General features: G+C 53.0%; 1 protein-coding gene across 1 annotated transcript in view; it reads left to right on the forward strand.

Moving 5' to 3' along the window:
• Window positions 1-14566, forward strand: part of Ehd3 (EH domain containing 3) — a 30442-nt gene extending 15876 nt beyond the window's left edge. The window contains exons 3-6 of the mRNA XM_027933365.2: window positions 220-317; window positions 10142-10554; window positions 11108-11272; window positions 13947-14566. Coding sequence (XP_027789166.1) covers window positions 220-317; window positions 10142-10554; window positions 11108-11272; window positions 13947-14474 — 1204 coding nt within the window. The 3' untranslated portion in view covers window positions 14475-14566. The remainder of the gene's footprint in view (window positions 1-219; window positions 318-10141; window positions 10555-11107; window positions 11273-13946) is intronic.
• The last annotated feature ends 2064 nt before the right edge of the window (window positions 14567-16630 follow it).

Consider the following 16630-nt stretch of genomic DNA (forward strand, 5'->3'; position numbering starts at 1 on the left):
CCCTATTGGCCAGGCAGCATTTGACACAAACCGGAGGTGAACAGACAAGAGAATTGGGGCTCAGACTCTAGATTAGCTGTCACCCACACCCTGTACTGGCAGGCCCACGGCAGGGAAATTGAAACCCCTGGGCACACAGCTGTGGTTCCTGTCGGGGAGGCAGGTAATTCCTGGGAAGTGCCTGAGTGGCTCTCTGTGGCCTTCCCCTCACCCATGCAGGTTCGTGTGTGCCCAGCTGCCCAATGCCGTGCTGGAGAGCATCAGTGTCATCGACACGCCAGGGATCCTCTCTGGGGAGAAGCAGAGGATCAGTAGAGGTAAGTGGGAGGCCAGGCGGGTGTTGACTCCGGGCTGTGTGGCACATTCTGATATGTTCTGGAAGGTTCACTCTTCCATATCAGAAGAAAAGCACCCAGGGTCTTGCTGTCCCTTAGTAGGCCAGTACTGATATGCTGCACAGGGCCATTTTACATGGGACAGCCCTGGGCAGGAGCCAGCTGATGACTTCAGGTCCCATGGAGCTGAGAAGACAGCCTCAGTCTTTTCATCTGTAAAATGGAAAGTCAGCATCTGCCTTACTCAGGGAGTTTTCGACTCCTCCACAAGGCACTTAGCCCGGCTTCTCCAGCGCCTGTAGCTCTGAGGGGAAGGCTTCAGCCCAGCTGGCCTGGATGAATGCAGTGGCAGGTTGTGACAGCATGCTAGGGTCATCAGAGGAGGGAACCGGTGTGTGAAAATACGTGGAAAACTGTTCACTGCAGACAGATAGGGGGTGATTACTTGTGAAGGAAGGTCACCAGCACAGTAGGCAGGGGACAGAAGGCCAGGGCCAACTGGCAAGTCCTAAACCTGCCTCTGTCCTTTCCTGGCAGAGTGGCCTGGTTTCTTTATCTTTACTTCTGTTGAAATTTGTCTTGTTTGAGGATTGAAACATAACAATGTAGGTAAAAATGACTCTGCCTGGCGCACAGCCGGCGTCCAGGAAACACAAGGTTCTGCAGCTCATCATCGTCACTGTCACCACCACCTCGACTTTTCTAGCCCTAAAATGCTAGGCCAATAATGTAGAAAGAAAAAAAAAACTCCTGCCCTGGGTCCCCACCCCAGTCTCTCCTGCCACATTTGCTGTGTGCCCTGGGTGGTCCCTACCCTCTCTGTGTCACATGTTGTTTCTCTGGCAAGAAAGTCGTATGAGCCACACCCATCCCGGGCACTCGAGCTGGGAGCCGGGAGTGGAAACCAAATCAGCACTCGGAAATCAGCTGTGGAATGGATGACTTTGGACGGGCAGCTCTCTTTGGGAAGTGGCCAGAATGCTCCTCCAGTAACATCTGCCTCCCGGTGGCATGTGCCTTGCCCTCTGTGCTCCATGGCTCTGCCTATCTGCTCTGTCCTGTCTTATGTCTGTGCCACCATTGCGGGGGCCCAGGAACCCCTTCAAGGCCTGCCGAGGCCAGCATGTAATCACCCCAGGACCCTGAAAGTCACAGGGTGACAGGCAAGTACTCCTGAGGCGGTGAATCAGTGAAACCCAGTGGCGCAGGCCCTTGGCCAGGTCAGGCCTCTGGTGCCAGAACTGGGCTTCTGTCTAGCATTCCTGGGGGCCGCCTGGGCTTCCTCTCTGAGGAAAGCAGCTCTCTCCAGGTGAAGGCAGGTGCGGGGCAGGCTCAGCCCTTTGGAGGTACACCATGGCTGTGTGAATGGGCAAAGCCAGCCCTGGCTGCAGTGGAGAGGAAAGAGCGGAGAGGCCGCCTAGTAGTAGCCTCCAAGTAGTAGCTAGGCCGGTAACCCCGTAGGTCCTTAAGGGGCACTTCATCCTGGAGGGAGCAGGGGGAGGGTGCTGAGTCCTGAGCAGGAAAGCCCCCGGCACGCACGGGTGTGCACACACACACACTCTGGGAAGCAGAGGGGAAGGAAGGAGCTGAGTCAGGAGGGTCTTTGTTCCCTGTAAGTTCCGGTAAGTTCCTGGCCTTTGAACCCTGGGACTTCATGATGTCCCCTGTGAAAGGGTCTGGGAAGCCTGGGTTCCCCGGTTCCCTAATTCTGGGCTGGGTGGTGAAGGTGAAGGCCAGCCCTGGGAAGAGTGGGCACCTCCACCTCCTCCCTCCTGCCTACATGCACCTGGCTCCCTGCCCAGTGCCTTGTGGAGGGGCAGCTGGGGTGGTTCTCTGTCCCTCCTTCCTACCCCATCCCTGCCCCCAAGTGGCTCATCTGAGTTTAGGCCTAGAGGGGTTCTACTGTTTCACAGGCAGCCCATGTCCTCTCACCAAAGACTGTGAGAACCAACACCTCTCAAGTCCAGGTGTGGCTGGTGCAGGCTGGTGCAGGCTCCTGCAGCCTGACAGCCCAGGTGGGGCCAGAGTGGATCCCAAGGACACTGAACTAGGGGCTCAGAATTCTGTGCTTTAGAACGCCGTGGGTCTCAATAGGTCACATTTTCTCCCTGAGCCTCAGGGTCCTCATGAGTAGCGGGGGAAATAACATGTATTACATGGCCTTCTTGTGAGGTCCGCAGACCATAATGGAAACACAGACCTCAGACCTCTGCATCATGGCGAGCTCCCTCCTTCCCTCCTTGCCTGCCCTCCAGGGCCCCCCCATTCAACAACACCGTGTGAACCATCTCCTTTGCCCTTGTACAGTGCACAGACTGTGCAGCTGGATGCAGCAGCCCTGCTCGCAGAGACTCCCGCCTTCTTCAGTCCCTATTCCATTCTGGTTTTCTCCTGTTCTTCCACCTTCTCTCCTGCCTTTGTCTCTGGACCCCAGTGGCTCTCCTTCATAAACTGGGTATTGATGTTCTTGTCTGCGCTTCCTTGTCACCTCCCCTCCCATGCTGATTAAGCACCCGGCAGCTCACCGCTGGGAGAAGCTGTGCAGGCCAGTGTGCTCTCTGCCCTCCTGAGCCCAGGCTGCAAATGCAGCTGCTGGCAAAAGCAGGCTGTGGTGGAAACAAGAGCTGGCAGTGGCCACAGCACCACGTTGCCAGCCTGGGGCAGCCTCAGCACCCTGAGGCTGGAGTCAAGGGCAGGTCTCGGACACCCTCAGTTATCAGGGGCCGTCCAGAGGGGGAAAGTTTCCAGTGTGCAGAGCCCCTCCCATCCTTCCTCACTATCGGCCACAGAACCCAGAGTCCCGGTGTAAACCTACACAGCAGCCCTCCCCCTGCCTCCCTGCACCCACCCACAAGCTCATATGCATAGCCGTATCCCCGTTCTCCCCACCCAGGCACCCTTCCTCCCCACCCAGGCTCACAGTGTGTCCTCAGGACTGATCTGGCTTTGTCAGGGCCTTTGCCTGGGCCGTCCAGATCTCTGAGTTTGACCTCAGAGCAGATCTTCCCTTTCTCTGACCAGCACAGCACAGGCCAGAGCCCTGTGGATTGCCCCACAGACCAGGCCCTGCAAGAGGAGTGCAAAGAACCTGAAATTCAGCCCATGTTGCACTCGCCAAGCCTCAAGCTGGCACAGGGCTGGTCTCACCAGCAAGGAACATCAGTGTCACTTCAGCACAAAGGCACTTTCTGGAAAGTGAGCTGCTCCCAAGGGATCCTGAGACCTAGGCTCCATGCTGAGGAGCACCGGGGCCCCAGGGAAAGTGTGGTCCTTGCTCAGGGGGTGGCCCCTTTGTTGGGGGCTGGGGAGATGCATGAGGCTTATTCAGGGAAGCCAGTCTGGAAGGTTCTAGGCCAATACTTATCTCTGGATGAAGATGCACTGGGGTGTGCAGGAGAGGCAGGCAGGGTGGCAGTTCCTGGAAGTGACCGGATGTGCCCTATCCGGGCACATTACTGGGAAGAAGCGAGGATGCAGCAGAAAGGGGAGGGCTCCAGAAGGCTGCCAGTTCTCACACTTAGGAACCACAGTTCTTGGCTGCTTCTGGGCTAGAAATGCCCACCAGCCCCGAGCTTTGAGCTCACATCCCCGACTGCACAGCTGGCTGCCTTCTCCCAGCGGGTGCCTTCTTGTGCCCGTAAGCTCAGTAAACCCAGAGCAGGTACCATGTGCCGAGGTCACACAACTGGAGTGGGAACCCTGGTCTCCCTGCTTCCCAGCCCAGTGGCTTTTCAGCTCGTTATCTTCACCTGCCCAGGAAGAGTGCAGAGGGAGGAGTGAGAGCAAACTTCTCATCCAGGAGTTGCGTCTGGAGATCTGACTCAGACCATGGGGCATCTTGGGTGGCTCCTCACAGCCTCAAATATAGGCCAGTCCCTGGTGCCCCACTGGAGCTGGATCTGCACTTAGGGCCCCCTGGGGCTCCCTGACTGTGTGCTGGCAAATCCATGCCTGGGTGGCACTCACATGCCCGGGCAGAGCAGCAGAGCCCCGACACCCTTCAAGAGGCCTGGGGAAGGCTTTGTGGTTGTCTGGAGGCGTATGACACATCTACTTAGGCCACTCTTTGTGGTCACATCCAGGAGGCATCCTGGGTGGCATTTATTCCCTGATGTCAGCCAAACTCTGCCCACATTTTGGAGACGGCTGACTTTTTATTTCACTTTTTCTATAATATCTCAAATTTGACAGATTTTTTTTTTGGGGGGGAGTGGTGTCTGGTTGGCAAGCTCCGTCCTCTGAGCTCCAGGGCCCGTGAGCTAACACCACGTGGATCTGGGTTTTAGGCTGAGTTGGCCACTGCCAGCTTCGTGAGTTTCAGCAAGCCCCTTAACTGCCTGCCCCAGTCCCTCCCCTGTAAGAAGGGGCGATCTGTTCACCTCCTGGCATACAGAGTTTCGAGGGTCACATGAGGTCTGTTGAGTGGCTGAAAGTGTAGAGAAAGTGCCCCCTCGTCTGTGCCCCGCCCTGCATTTCAGACTGTAAAGGAAGCCACCAGGTGATCCAGGAGCTGCCTTGCCTGTTGGGTCTGTCTCAGTGATTTCCTCCTGCCTGGCATTACTTAGAAAGCTTTCCAGTCCTCCAGAGCCTGGCCAGTGAGCCAGGGGTCCCTGTAGGCTGCCCAGTCTCTAGCGTAGAGCCTGCCCCACCAAATCTCCTGGAGCCAGCAGACCCACGAGGAGGAATTCCGGCAGGGCAGCTTGTGCTCTCTGTGTCCCCAACCCATGAACCTGGACTGCCACAGGTGCTCAAGAGCAGCTATGATAAGACTCAGAGCCATTCATGGGACCAAGGAGGGGAAGGGGGCCTGTCACCGGGCATGTCATTCACCCTGGACAGTAGGGCCGTCTCCAGACAAAGTCCATTCCTATGTCCACTGTTGGATCTTATTTCCACGGCTCCTCCACAAACTCCTTATTCAGCCAATCATTGTTATCCTCATTTTACAACTAAGAAAATGAAGGTTCAGGCTTACCCAAGACCACACAGAAAGTCAACGGGGGAGCTAATCCTGTGCCCCTTTCCTTACTGGGTCCAGTCTGTGCCTTTGAGATGCCTCCATTTCTAGTTATGCACATAAATCCAGGCCATGGGAGCAACTAAATATCTTCTCAGAGGTCCCACAGGCTCAGGAGCAGTCAGGGCACACTTCAGAGGGGACCCCAAGAGCCCATACAAAGGCATCCTTGTGCCTGATCGTCATCCACCCCACTGTGCTCTTCATCTGCACTCCTGTAATCTTAGAAGCAAAAAAAGAATTTTGAACCAAGAAAGGAAGTCAGAGATCATCCAACTTAGTCCTCTGTTTTGACAAACAAAGAGATCAGGGATCAGAGAGGGGAAGATGCTTGCCCAGGATACACAGCAAGTTCATGGCCAAGCAGAAACTGGAGGTCACTCACCCAGGCCAGTGCTCCTCTGATGACTCCTTTAGAGCACATTCCCTCTCATGGGAACTGGTGTATAGGAGTTCTTAATAAAGGGAGCAGGGCAACATGAATTACCTGGTCACAGCTAAATGGTTTCTCCAGAATCTTCTTCTTTGACTTGATCCTCACGAAGACCCTATGACCAAGGCACTCGTGGATTCTAATTTAGAAACCAGAAAAACAAAGTGCAGAGATGACTTGTTCACTGTCTCCCAGATGTAAAATGCAGAACAGGGCTCCCATTTCAGGTCTGACCAGCAAACACTGATGGAGCACCTGCCATGTGCCAGGCTCTGCACTGGGTACAGGGGAAACCAAGGAGGGGGCTTCCCCTGCCCTGCCCTGCTTCCAGGGCAGTGGGGGACAATTCCATGGAGTGAGCAGAGGACAGGCAGGCACATGAGTGCCAAGAGACCACAGGGGCACCTGGCCCAGCTGGTTTAGGTGCTACTCCCCCTCCTGTCCCAGAGCAGGGGGTAGCCAGGTGACAGGGATCCCCCTCCCCCAGAGACACAGTCTCCTCCTGTGTGCCTGTGTCATCAGGGACCAGAGCCAGGTTGGAGGGGCGGAGCCTCTCTCTATCTCTGCAGCTTCTCTGATGTCTTTGCTATCCCCAGTCCCCTGAAGGGGTGGCTACAGTGCTGAGCTTGAGGTTGGATGCCTGAGGTCCTGGCTCTGACCCCTGCTGCTGCGTGGCCTTGGGTCTCTTGCCTTCCCTAAGCCTGCATTCCTTGTCATTTAAGGGCCCAGGCTGGCTGCCTTAGCTCGTTATGAGCAGCAGAGCCAAGGTGTGCCCCTGAGGCCCTGAGGGTGAGATCTGCTGACAGGAGAGAGGAAACAGCAGCAAGCTCTTCCTGGGGCCCCTCCTTGTGTTCTGCCCTGCCACTGCCACCACTAAAATCCATGTCAGGGTTGGGGAACAGGTGTCCAGAATGCAGAGGCTCTGAACCCACGGCCCTTCCCTCCTGCAATTCAGGACAGAGCTGACTGGCTCTAGGCACCAGTGCCCCAAGGCTGGGACCTGTTTTCAGGGGGTGGGGGTTGGAATAGGGGGATCCAGTAGCCCTGCTTTTCTTTGCCCTCTGACCCTCTTTCCAGCAGCAGCTTAAGGACACCGTCTTGGGAGGTGAGCTGCCCCTCTGCAGGCTCTGACGGAGGAAAGATAAAAAGAGGCTGGTGCTTCTTGCAGAGGGAGAGAGGGAGCAGCTGCAGCCCACCTGGAACCCGAGGGCTTGGCTGGGTCTTTGTTCAGGGGAGAGAGTGACAGGTGTGGAAATGCTGCCTGGAGGTCCTGTGTGCCCTGAGCCCAGGTCCAGCCCAGCCACCACTCTCCAGCTGTTTAACCCCCTCCTCTCCAATCTCAGCCCTCCCCTCTGGAAACCAGAATGCTATTCCTCTCACTGACTGTGGGGAAGGTGAAGTGAGGTCACGGCAGGAACCTGCCAGCTGGAGCTAGCATTGAACTTGGAGATCTGAGGTCCTTGTCCCTGAGCTGCTTCCCACAGATCGTGGTCTTGACTGACTCACTGAACCTTGCAGAGCTGGCGCGGCCATCTCTGAAGAGGGACTGATAATGGCCCTGCCTGGCTACCAGGTACAGTTGGCCCTGAGGCATTTTCCTGGGCCTTGCTCCTCAGCAATGAGATACCTCTCCTTGAAGGAGAAGGCAAAGTCTACTTTGCACCAGGCCTGCGCTGGACAGGAGCCTTCCTGGGGTGGTACATAGGCCTGCTCTTCCCTTCTTTGAGTCTCACTTCCTCCAGGCCTTGTGGATTTACCCTACATGAGCAGGGAGAGAGAAAGCCTGAGTTAACTGAGCCAAGGCAGAGAAAGTCAGCTAAGATGGGTATGCCTGGAGGCAGTTCATCCACCCAAGACTGGAGAGTTGAAGACAGAGGGGAGTGTCCATAGGAACCCACATTCCTTTGTTGGTTCAGTTTCCCTTATGGCACTGGGGAAGCATTAAGGGGTCCTCTGGGACCCCTTAATGGGAAGTGTCGGGGAGCAGGCTATCCCATCCACACTAAGTCCATCCCCAACCCCAAGACAGTGCTTTAACATGCCCTAAGTATGTCTCAGGGCATTCAGAAGATGTCACAAGTCGAAAACGCCTCTAAAACCCAGCCCACCTCCCCAGCCTGCCCCATGCATCCTCATCCCCCGACTCCTGCCATCGAAGTCTGTGGCTTAGTCTGAAATGGCAGCCTCCAGAAGCCGGGTCAGGGTAGCAGCTGATGGCACTGTCTGCAGCCACATCTTCTGGATTTGGATCCCAGCCCCACCACCTGTTAGCCAGGTGACCTTGGACAGGTTACTTCACCTTCTTGTCTCTGGGTACTCATTTTAAAACTGGGTCTAATATTAGTTATTGGTTATTAATGACCTCATAGGGTTATTTTGAAGTTTAAGGAGTTACTGATTATAAAGTACTTAGAGCAGTGCTGGGCGCCTAGTGAATGCTATATAAGCAGTAGCTATTATTGTTATGGACCAGTGGTTCTCAAAGTGAGATCCTTGCCGAGCTGCAGCCGCACCTCCTGGGAACTTGTTAGAAATGCCCACTCCAGGCCCGGTGCAGTGGCACATGCCTGTAATTCCAGCCACTTGTGAGACTGAGGAAGAAGGATCCCAAGTTCAAAGCCAGCCTCAGCAACTTAGCAAAGCCCTAGCAACTCAGTGAGACTCTGTTTCTAAATAAAATACCAAAAAGGGGCTGGGGATGTGGCTCAGTGTTTAAGGGCCTGAGTTCAATCTCCAGTGCCAAAAAAAAGAAAAAGAAATTCCCACCCCAGATCACTGGTGTGGGGTAGGATTAGGCCACCTGGGTTTTAACAAGCCCTGCAGGGGATTCTGATTGGGCTCCAGTTGAGGATCCCTGTTACAGACAGACCATCAGAGCTTCCTACATCTGATTCAATCACAAGGCAGTTGCATAATGACCTTGCCTGGTCTTTGGCCTCCCTCTGTGAGGCAGGGCCAGGACTAATGGCATTTCCCTTAATAGCTTGATTTCCTGCACAATAGTGGCAAAGAGTTTTTGGTCCCCATGGTGTAATCCCTGATAACCCTGTGCAGATAGGAGCCAGGAGTGTTAGTCACACAGAACCCAAGGAAAGGCCCCTGCCTTGGAGCCAGAGGCTGCCATGGGGAAGTGGCAGAAGGAGGCCCTGGAGCCCTGCTCAGACTTCCACAGGAAGGCCTGGCACGTCCATTCTCATCAAGAGCTGTGGACGTTGGAACACGTCATTTAACTCCTTAGCCTGTCTTCTTCATCTGTCATCCCTGTTTCATGGAGGAGGGTTATGAGGCACAGAGAGCTAAGGCTTCTTCCAGCTCTGTGTGTCTGTACAGCGAATGTATGAACTTGGGACATCTTCCCCCTCTGCTTCCGCAGATCCATGATGACTTGGAGTTGAGCAAAGCAAGGCCTCTGGAGTTCCAGGATCAGGCAGGACATGAAGCAGCTCAGCGCTGGGTAACCCAGGAGCCTGAGCTGAGTCACACACTGTTGTAATGAGAACTCAGATTTCTTCCAGGCCAGCAATGGGTGTGGTCTGAACCATCATCAGTGACTTATACATTCTGCCTTGTTTGGGGGGGACTTTGTAAAGAATTTCGGAGTCTTTATTCAAATTAGGTATCTAGAGTTCCTTTTCCAGCAGGGCCTCTGGCTGCCAAATGCAATAAGTGAGAATAGGAGAGCTAGATCATCAGTGTTCTTTATGGCAACAGTGGAGTTCACAGTAATATCACAGTAATATCTGCTAAGTGCTGGGCTCAGAGGAGATTTAATCCTCATCATTCTATCAATTAGGTACTACATTCTGCTAGTCAGCTTTTTGTTGCTATGACCAAAACACCTGACAAGAACAACTTGGAGAAGAAAAGGTCCCAGTCCATGGCTCCAAGGCAGAAATATGGCAGAAGGGCATGGCAGCCAGGGAGCAGAGAGAAAGAGAGGAGCCAGGGATAAAATTTAATCCCCAAGAGTATGACCCCAGATAACCTACAGTTATCACCCAGTATTCCATTCATACTATCAGTCCATCAAATGGATTAATCCACTGTGGAGGGTGCCGCTTTCAGGATCCAGTCACTGCCTAAAAGCCCACCTGTGAACCTTGCTATACTGGGGACGATGTTTCAACCTGTGAGCTTTCAAGGGACATTCCAGGCCCAAATATTCTGCCCATTTTTTAGATGAAAAGACCTAGGCCCACCAAGTAACTTACTCAAAGCCAAACAGTCACCATGTGGAGGGGCCAGGATCTGAACTCTGATCTGATTCCCAAGACCATGTTTTTCCTACTGTCCCTGATGCCTCTCTCCACTGCCATGCCCCCAATGCCCCTCACCTGACTATCCCTCTGCTCGCAGGGTATGACTTTGCAGCGGTCCTGGAGTGGTTTGCAGAGCGGGTGGACCGCATCATCCTGCTCTTTGATGCCCACAAACTGGACATCTCGGATGAGTTCTCGGAAGTCATCAAGGCCCTCAAGAACCACGAGGACAAGATGCGGGTGGTGCTGAACAAGGCCGACCAGATCGAGACGCAGCAGCTGATGCGGGTGTACGGGGCCCTCATGTGGTCCCTGGGGAAGATCGTGAACACCCCGGAGGTGATCCGGGTCTACATCGGCTCCTTCTGGTCCCACCCCCTCCTCATCCCTGACAATCGGAAGCTCTTTGAGGCCGAGGAGCAGGACCTGTTCAGGGACATCCAGAGTTTGCCCCGAAATGCCGCCCTGCGCAAACTCAATGACCTCATCAAGAGAGCCAGGCTGGCCAAGGTGAGCCTGACCCTGGGGAGCTGACAGCATGGGCAGGGCCATGAGTCTGGGGGGTCAGCTGCAAGAGCTGAAGCTTGTTGCCTGCAGCAACTGGGCTACTCCCTGCCATAGCCACGGCACCAGGAGCTTCAGCTGTACAACTGCACCCTGGGGGTGGGACAATGGGGTGGTGGTGGCTGTAGGCTCTGGGTCAGAGGCCAGGCTGGAGCTTGGCCCTACCACCTGTGTGATCCGCAGGCATGGCCAGGCCTTTGGTCTCTCCTCCTCTTTCCACATCTATTAAATGAAAGTCATTGGGGGACAAAGTGGAGCAAAGAATGTGAAGGCCCCATCCCAGCACCTGGTCCACAGCATTCCCACCCCATGGCTGCCTTGACCTTGGCTTCCCCACATCCTCACCTTGCCCAGCCTAGCCCTGCAAGAGGGTCAGGGGAGAAATGATTTCAGAAGCAGGAGGAGGAGGAGGGGAGGGCTCTTGGGAAGAGGCGGAGTGAGAGAAACCCCAAGAGGGGAATAGTCCAGGGTCCTGATGCCCTGTGGCCCTGTTTGTCAGGTTCACGCCTACATCATCAGCTCTCTGAAGAAGGAGATGCCCTCAGTGTTTGGGAAGGACAACAAGAAGAAGGAGCTCGTGAACAACCTGGCTGAGATCTATGGCCGCATCGAGCGGGAGCACCAGATCTCACCTGGGGATTTCCCTAACCTGAAAAGGATGCAGGTAACTAAGCTCAGGGGCTCTAAGACAAGGGATCACATGAGCTGGTGGTGGAGTATGGAGGAGCTACCCTCCGAGCTCCAGGGGGACTCAAGTCAGAACCAGAGGCAGGGAGGAGGCCCCAGGCCTGTCCTCACTGCCGCAGCGACCGCACAGCAGGTGCCACATTTGAGAGAAACAGAGCCCAGTCCCCGCCCCAGGGGACAGGTGTATTAGGGGATGTGTAGACCGCCATCACCTCAAGTTTAAGACCTTCCCCAGTTGTGTCACCACAGGCTTGACATCACCACCATCTCCTGTGTAATGGGACATGTCACCTGACTTATGTTCTCCAGGCCCTTAGGTGCTTTCCCTTGGGAGCAATTCAGGACTCACACCATGGAGAGGCAGGGAGCCTGCCATCTTTGTGACACACTGCAGGCGCCTATCTTGGACCAGGGGCTATTGTTCATGATTCCTCAGATTTTTCACCAGGGCAGTCCTCAGAGGGAGGCATTTTTGTCTGTCTTTAACCAAAGAGGAAGCTGAGGTCTCAGTGTTTTCCAAGGTCAGTATTCACATAGGGTACAGGTACAAAGGCCAAGAGCTGCCCCAAAGTCAAAGCAGAAAGCTACAGAATCATACTGACTGGATCCTCTGAGCCTCCATCTCTTCCTGTATAAACAGAAGCCACAAATGCCCCCTGTACACAGGTGTGGGGAACATCAGGGAGGTCACTGCAAGGCCCCTGGCAGAGAGCCCTTACACTCCTATCCATCACTGGGCAAGATGTCACAGTAGGTAGCACTGTGTGGTGAGCCTAGAACACCCTCTATATGATTCTTGCAACTTCTTATGAGTCTATGATTATTTCATAATTAAAGAGCTGTTTTTTTTAAAAAAAAAAAAAATAGTGAATTAAAAAGGCAAAAAAATAGCAGCCATGGGTGATCACGAATAGATGTTGCTTTTCTTGTTTTGATCTTCGGGCTGAGAACCAGTGTCTAATTTTAAGGCTAGGCTTTTCAAAATACCACTAGTCCCAAATAGGCATTTTTAGTTTCCCAATAAAAATAAAAGTAGGGCCGGGGTTGTTGCTCAGTGGTAGAACACTTGCCTAGCATGTGTGAGGCAGCAGGTTCCATCCCCAGCACCACATAAAAGTAAACAAATAAAATAAAGGTATTGGGTCCATCTATAACTTAAAACAAATATTTTTTAAAAATAAATAAGATGAATAAAAGTAAATACACATTCCAAGTTTGCATATGTCCTTGGATCCATTCCTTCATACAGCCACCTACCATGAGCCTTCATTGTCCAGAATTGCTTTAGTGGAATCCAGGTTTCTCATTCAGTCATGTCCTAGGACCCTTCAGCCTTCTGTTTCTCCTGTTGAGAATGTGATGACCTGTGAGCTAACATTTGGAAAGGTGACACTTGAACCAGATCATGTGACCCTTTTTTAACATGAAGAATCCTTGTAACAAATGATTTTCACTTTCTCATTTGTTTGCCAGTCTGATATGCTGTTCTATAGGTATGCTGGCCATTCCCCACTGGGAGACATGGGGACCCCTACATGGGAGCCCACCAGACCCACCTTGGGCTGAACAGGCTGGGAAAGACAGAAGGAACTAGAGGTGGGAGGGACCTGGAAAGTTGTGTTCTAAGGCAAGAGAAAGGCCATCATCTGCTCTGCCCTCCACACCCCCTTCCTCATCACGTCCCTGGCTCAGCCCTAGAAGGGAGGTGAGAAGCGTCCATCTCACACTTGCTCTTAAAATGTAACTATGGGTGTTTTCTGAATTTTTCTACAGTGAACTCGATGTGCTTGTGCCTGTGCTCTGGCCTTTTCCTAGCATGCTGAGACAGCTGTGGTCAGGCCAGGGCAGGAGGACAGCACTTCCTTGCCACCCTCTAGAGACCAAGGATGAGGCAGAGTTCAAGACTCAGGTCCTGTCAAAATTGCAAACATGAAAAGTAGAGCATCTTTCTTTGCGACATGGGTGGGTGGCATGAGACGGCGAAGGGGGACACCTTTACGAAATCTGAGGACCTGCCTGTGCCTACTGTGTCAAAATCCCCCAAGGTGGGGGTAATCTTTAAAAAACTCTCCAGGCAATTCCAGTGAGTGCCCTGATTAAGAACTGTGGATTTTAGATTGATCTTGGCTTTTATTATGATTTGTTTTTTAGTTGCCTTAATTTTTCTTCAGTAAATTTGGGTGAACTATGATTCCCTACCTCGGAGCGCAATGGTGGGGAAGGTGGGGGCGGAGGTAGGTCAAGAGAGCACTTTCCCCATTGTTCAAGGGTAACCCATGTTACAGGTCCACATGACTCAGGTGCCACTGAGAATAGTTGCCACTCAATAGCCAAAACCAACTTAAGGAGAAACATAGTGATTTACTCTCTGGAATAACATTAAAAGGGGTCTAAATAAATAGACCAAAATTTTTAAAATCCCTTTCTTCTCCAGCCCCTACTGCCTCCTGAAAAACCTTATCCTCAGCCCCAGTGGCGGTCTCTGTTCCTCCCCTCTCACATTGGTGATATTTTTGTGATGTAGCTCAGCTTAGCCTCTAGGCCAAACTCTCTTCACTGGAAAGGAGCAGGGCTCTAATGTTCCAACGAGACAAATGGAGGATCACCCTTGCTTGCATTGTATCTCTACCTTTCCTCCTGTCTCTTCCCAGGACCAGCTGCAGGCCCAGGACTTTAGCAAGTTCCAGCCACTGAAGAGCAAGCTGCTGGAGGTGGTGGATGACATGCTGGCGCACGACATTGCCAAGCTCATGGTGCTGGTGCGCCAGGAGGAGACCCAGCATCCTGTCCAGATGGTGAAGGGCGGAGCATTCGAGGGCACCCTGCATGGCCCCTTCGGGCATGGCTATGGGGAGGGGGCCGAGGAGGGGATTGATGATGTTGAGTGGGTGGTCGCCCGGGACAAGCCCATGTACGACGAGATCTTCTACACCCTGTCCCCCGTGGACGGCAAGATCACAGGCGCTAATGCCAAGAAGGAGATGGTGCGCTCCAAGCTGCCCAACAGCGTGCTGGGCAAGATCTGGAAGCTAGCCGACATTGACAAGGATGGCATGTTGGATGACGAGGAGTTCGCACTGGCCAATCACCTCATCAAGGTCAAGCTGGAGGGGCACGAGCTGCCTAACGAGCTGCCCGCCCACCTCGTGCCCCCATCCAAGAGGAAAGTTGCCGAGTGATGGGGGAAAGGGGCTTCACACGGGCAGTGTTAGAGAAGGGATGGGAGCAGTAACCACACACACACACACACACACACACACACACACACACACACACACACATCCATCTTGACAACTGCACTGTAGATGGGAAGGGACCAAGATCCCTACGTTTCCAGAACGAGCCTCGTTTGGGCACATCTCCAAGTTCTCAGGATTGGTAGAAAGACAAGACAGCAGCACCTCCAGGCCCCAGGGTGCAAACCTGTGTCTCTGCATCTCTTTCCCATCCTTTTTCTCTTCCCCAGAGACCTGAAGCAATTCACTGGCCCACAGATGGCCCACCCGCCCTGATTCCCCAGTGCCTCTGTGCCCGAGCTCTGAGCAGATGGAAAAGGCTTTACATTTAATAGGCAATTGGCTTTATTTTCTATGCTTTTATTTTTCCCTCTTTGGCTTCCTAATAAGAAAGCTACCCAGGGGCTAGGGAGGGGACAGCGGTAGGGAGGAGAGGTAAGTGGAGAAGCATCCTCCAGGGCACCGTATTCCAGACTATTAGAGATGTTGGCCTGTTCATTCTTCTCTCCAAACCTGAGGTTTGTCCTCCTCAGCAAGCCTGGCTTTGAACTCTGCCTGCAGTTCAACTCAAAGAATCCCAGAGTAAGAGAGAAGAAAAATAACTTAGTAGAAAAAAGCAAGGAAACTATCTTATAGTCGTCTACTCAAAATCAGTCAGGGTGATGCTAGTCCATGTATTTGCCCGATTCGTGTTCTTTCTACCTGGCCTAGGATATTTGGGTGTTCCGACTTGCCTCAGTTAATCCAGCCCCTCCCATGTGTGCCAGGAGCTGTGTTAGGCACTTTATATATTCTCTGTGGGCCTCATTAATGTCTCAGGTAGGTATGCATTTTGAAAAGATAAAAACCTGAGACTCAGAAGAGATGAGGCGACCTTCCCAAACTCGCAGAGGTTATACATGATGGAGTGAGGATTCAAAGCCAGAGTCTTTGAAGACTCACAGACTTGTCCCTGTGCTATGACGTATGTAAATCCCAGCATTGCTGCCCAGTGACAAACCACAGAGAGCCAGCCAGGCATGCAGGCCCCCTTGCAGCATCCCAGAGCAGGCTGGCAAGGCAGGAGGGCTAGCCAGCTTTTTGTGAGCCATCAGTCTGGCCATCTGTCCCCTCATAGAAGCAAACTGTGCCTTCTGGCTGTGTGCCCCATGTTCCCAACATCAGAGAAGCCCAACGCTGCCAGCAGGGGAGTGGGATGGCCTGCTGGGTGCTGGCAGTGCTGATCCTTGCTTACGCTCTCCCACCATACACACCCTGAGTCATCCCAGCTTAAATGCAGCCACTAGCTCTTATCAGGCAGTTCCTCGGGCTGACTCTCAGAAGGCTGATTCAAGAGGATTGGGGTCTTGTGCCCTGTAAGGTCCCCAGGAACTCTACAGTGTCCTTGGCAAGTCCCCTCCTTTGTGGTCTCTCCCCTGGCTTGCTCCATGGCCACTGATCCAGTCACTTTGTCTCCTATGCTCCTACTGTGATGGAAAATGAAACAAGTATAACTTATTTTGTATCTATGTTCAGACTATATGAGAGAATATTCTATGTATCTATGATGTGCTTACTACTGCAGTGCGTTTGTCATTAGGATTCATGTCAATACAGCACATTTATCCTTTGGTACCTGTTTGTCCACAGAGCATCATTCTGTGGGGCTGATTCTTACTTGGGCTCTTGGCAGTGTCTTGGGATGGTATTACTCACTGAGACTTAAAAAAAAAAAAAAAAGCCAGCACTCACAAACATTATCCCATGGCCTGGTGCTCCTCTCCCCTGGACTGGTGACCAGCCCAGACTGAGCTGGTGAGGTCACAGTTCCCTGCCCCTCTGGTGTGGAGATGGTCCCCAACCCTTTGGGCTTCCTTCTACAAACACACATGTCTTTCATATAAAATGAACAGCAAAGAAGGCCAAGGCAGAGAGAGTTCTCCTCTGGACACAACTCCACCGGGCCAAGACCAGCAGAGGAACTGTCCCCAGCATCTTGCTTTGGGCTGATGGCAAAATGGGAAAGAAATAGCAGACAATGGAGATGTCTCTTGCCTTTTTTTATTTTAAAGGAAAAAGGACCGTCTAAGTCCCTGTCCCCACCTTCACTTGGACACACA

The sequence above is a fragment of the Marmota flaviventris genome, chromosome 14, assembly GCF_047511675.1.
Source record: "Marmota flaviventris isolate mMarFla1 chromosome 14, mMarFla1.hap1, whole genome shotgun sequence".
In the NCBI taxonomy this organism is placed as follows: domain Eukaryota; kingdom Metazoa; phylum Chordata; class Mammalia; order Rodentia; family Sciuridae; genus Marmota; species Marmota flaviventris.